The sequence below is a fragment of the Nestor notabilis genome, unplaced genomic scaffold, assembly GCF_000696875.1.
Source record: "Nestor notabilis isolate BGI_N333 unplaced genomic scaffold, ASM69687v1 scaffold20519, whole genome shotgun sequence".
Taxonomy (NCBI): domain Eukaryota; kingdom Metazoa; phylum Chordata; class Aves; order Psittaciformes; family Psittacidae; genus Nestor; species Nestor notabilis.
In genome coordinates, this window is record NW_009945306.1 from 1 (window position 1) to 2,994 (window position 2,994).

Genomic DNA, 2,994 nt, shown 5'->3' on the forward strand with positions numbered 1-2,994 from the left:
GAGTGGAGGAGGGGATGGAATGGGATGGGATGGGATGGGACAGAAAGCAGGAGGGGATGGGGGGGGGAGTGCTGCATGGACCTGCCCGGTACTGTTGGCTCCTTAACACACCACCCAGCCATAACCTGGAGATGAAGCATCTGCCTGGTGCTGACCCTGAGCTTGTGCTCCTCAGCCACCAATACGAGGAGCTGGAGGTGAGCGTGCAGCATGGCACCTGCTGCTGCAGCAGGGTCTGGGTGGCTGGTGCCCTGCAGCACCGGGCTGCAACCCCTGCCTGTGTGCAGAGAATCCCCCTAAGCGACATGACCCAGGAGGAGATCAATCAGCTGGTGCAGGAGCTGGGCTTCTACCGCAAGGAGACGCCTGACGCCCCTGTGCCCGAGGAGTTCCACTTTGCGCCTGCCAGGCCTCTGCCTGCACTGCCACCTCCCCAAACTCCCACCGCTGATGGCAAGACCCCACCCAAACACAACGAGGGAGAACACCCAGAACTCTAGTGAGGGGTCCTGCAGCCAGCATGCAGGGATAACGACATCACAGCAGCTGGGGATGGTGCTGTGGGGTGCAGAGGTGCTCCTGTTGTTGCTTGGTGCTGTGTGGCCTCTCCCCAAGGATGCCGTGAGCTGCCCCAGCCTTAATCAGGGGTTTCACAGGCATTGTGGCCCTCTCAGGGGTCCTGTGTGCCTGTTGCTGCTCTCCTTCCCCTGCAGCCCGGCATTCCCAGGTGGTCAGATGTTCTTTGTGCTCCCTCTCAGTGCCCTGAGGTTTCGCTGACTCCTGGCGTTGGGCAGCAATATCCTACCTGCATGGGACAGGATGAAACCCTCAGCAGAAAGCTTCAGGTGCTGAGAGTCGATGTGCTGAGTCCTGGAGGTGGGAAAGCTGCCCCCAGAGGGGTTATGGCTTTATGCCCCAGCAGAGTTGTCTCGTATTGAGCCCCTAGTAAAACCCGTGTGTACAATCGCCTGCACTGTGTCATCTTTCCAGGGAGGGCTCAGCAGGGTCATCCTGTGCTTCTCTGTACTGGGTGCCAGAAGGAGCTGGGTGCCCCAGAGCCAGGAGGGGACAGCAGTGTCACAGCAGTTCGCTGATGGCAAGCTGACGAACCATCCTATGGAACAACGTTGCTGTTCCTGTGCCATCAGTGTGATGTATGGATGAGGCTTGGGATGAGCTGCTCTCATGGGGCACAGGGGGGGACGGGTATGAGCCCATGAGTGGATCCTGCAGTGCTGGAAACCAACAGCCCTTGGTCAGGGTGGGATGCTGATGGTGCCACTGGGCTCTGGGCATCATCCCTGAGCAAGAGGAGCAGCATGTGCCCTGCATCCCCCTGGGCCAGGTGAGCAGGGGGCCTCCCGGCAGAGAGGTCTGGAGAAGCGGGCTGCCAATGCTTCCCTGGCACTGTGGTTTGCACTGGAAGCATGAAGCAGCAGTGTGGCCAGGAACAAGGACCCAAGGCAGAAGGGTCATCTAATAGAATAAACCTTTATTGTCTGGCTGGTTTTGGAACACGTGTCAACACAGGTGTAGAGACAGTGATGGAAGGGTGAGCAATGCTGAGCACGTGGTGCCCTGAGCTGGGGAGGATAGCAGGGGCTGCTGTTCTGGCTTGCTCCTTGAGCCCCTTGTTCCCCTGGGACCCTTCACCCCCCCACCCACTCCCCAGCACATGGGTACTGCAGCCCCCCAGTATAGAAGCATCCCAGGGTGCACGTGCATGGTGGGAAGCAGGGTTTCAGCACAGGGCCATGGAGCTGCCCACAGGAAGGCACCACCTGCCTACGGTGGGCAGAGGGGCTAACTCAAAGGGGGCCAGGGAGAACCACTCACAGCTGTGCTGCCTGCAGAATACGCTGAGGCCAGGCCACACAGCTGCTGACCACTGCCAGCCTGAGGGAGCAGTAATGCCCAGGCCGCCCTGGGGACACAGGGGTGCTGCCCACAGTACAAACAACTCCTGGAGAACAAATAACTCACTAGAGTGTGGGAGGCAAGCCAAGCTGTGGAGCATCCCTGCAGTGCCTGCCTTGCCCTACCCACAGGGTCAGCCTGCAGCTGGGCAGGGCAGAGGGGGCTCCGGCAAGGCAGAGGCATGAGGATGCCCTGTGGCAGGGCCCCCCCACCCCCAGCACTGGTCCCTTGGCCCCCCCAGGCCCTCTTGGGGCAGGCAGCTCCCTGAGGGCAGGTGGTGGCAGGCAGGGCAGGCTCTAGCACTCTTTCTGCCGCATGCGCAACTCATGGCGACGCAGGTGGTTGTAGAGGGACTGCACATAGGTGAAGACACACTTGGCATCTGGCTTCTTCCCCATGACCATCATGTCTTCCACGTCCACCAGGGGCACGCAGTCCACCAGCGTCCTGTGGAAGTGCAGCACTCAGCATGGCCCTGGGTGGGCTGCCCCACAGCGGGGCTGCTGGTGCTGGGCACTGGTGCCCTCAGTACCCACAGTCCTGCTGCTTCTGGCATTGCAAAGAGCATATGCTGTCTGCAGTAGGGACTGTACATGCTTGCCTGCACCCCTAGTGCTCTCTGCCCTGCTGTGCCCACCCTCTTCCTCCTCCAGCTGATGCTGGCACACTGTAAGAAGAGACCTGATTGTCTGTGTGCTGTGCCCCCACCCCAAATCCCAACAGCTGGTCCAGGGAAAGCAGGAGGGAGCTTGGTCACATGCTGCTTTACCACTCCTGCTCCAAGCCCTGGCCCAGCCCTCCTCCATCCTTTCAGCTCCACCAGGCTGGTCCCTCCCCTATCCTGAACTGGAGGCTGAGGGGCTGCCTACTCCAGGCTCAGCACAGCACCAACAGTAGGATGGGTACTGCCCAGCTTAGCACTGGTCTGTGTTTACCACTTCCCAGGCCAGGCTCCTGTGTGGTGCTGGGGCCTGTGCAAAGCATCTATAGCTGTTCCCCCATCCCCACAGCCTCCAGGCTCTGCTGCAGTCCCATCGGTGGGATGATAACCCTGCCTTCACTCTTCCCAGACCCCCA

General features: G+C 60.6%; 1 protein-coding gene across 1 annotated transcript; it reads left to right on the top strand.

Moving 5' to 3' along the window:
• The first annotated feature begins 125 nt into the window (after nucleotides 1–125).
• Nucleotides 126–500, top strand: LOC104412184 (selenoprotein M). The gene is made up of 2 exons (XM_010022814.1): nucleotides 126–197; nucleotides 288–500. The coding sequence occupies exons 1-2, from the start codon at nucleotides 132–134 to the stop codon at nucleotides 498–500; spliced, it is 279 nt and encodes a 92-aa protein (XP_010021116.1). The 5' UTR covers nucleotides 126–131.
• Nucleotides 501–2,994: the final 2,494 nt, after the last annotated feature.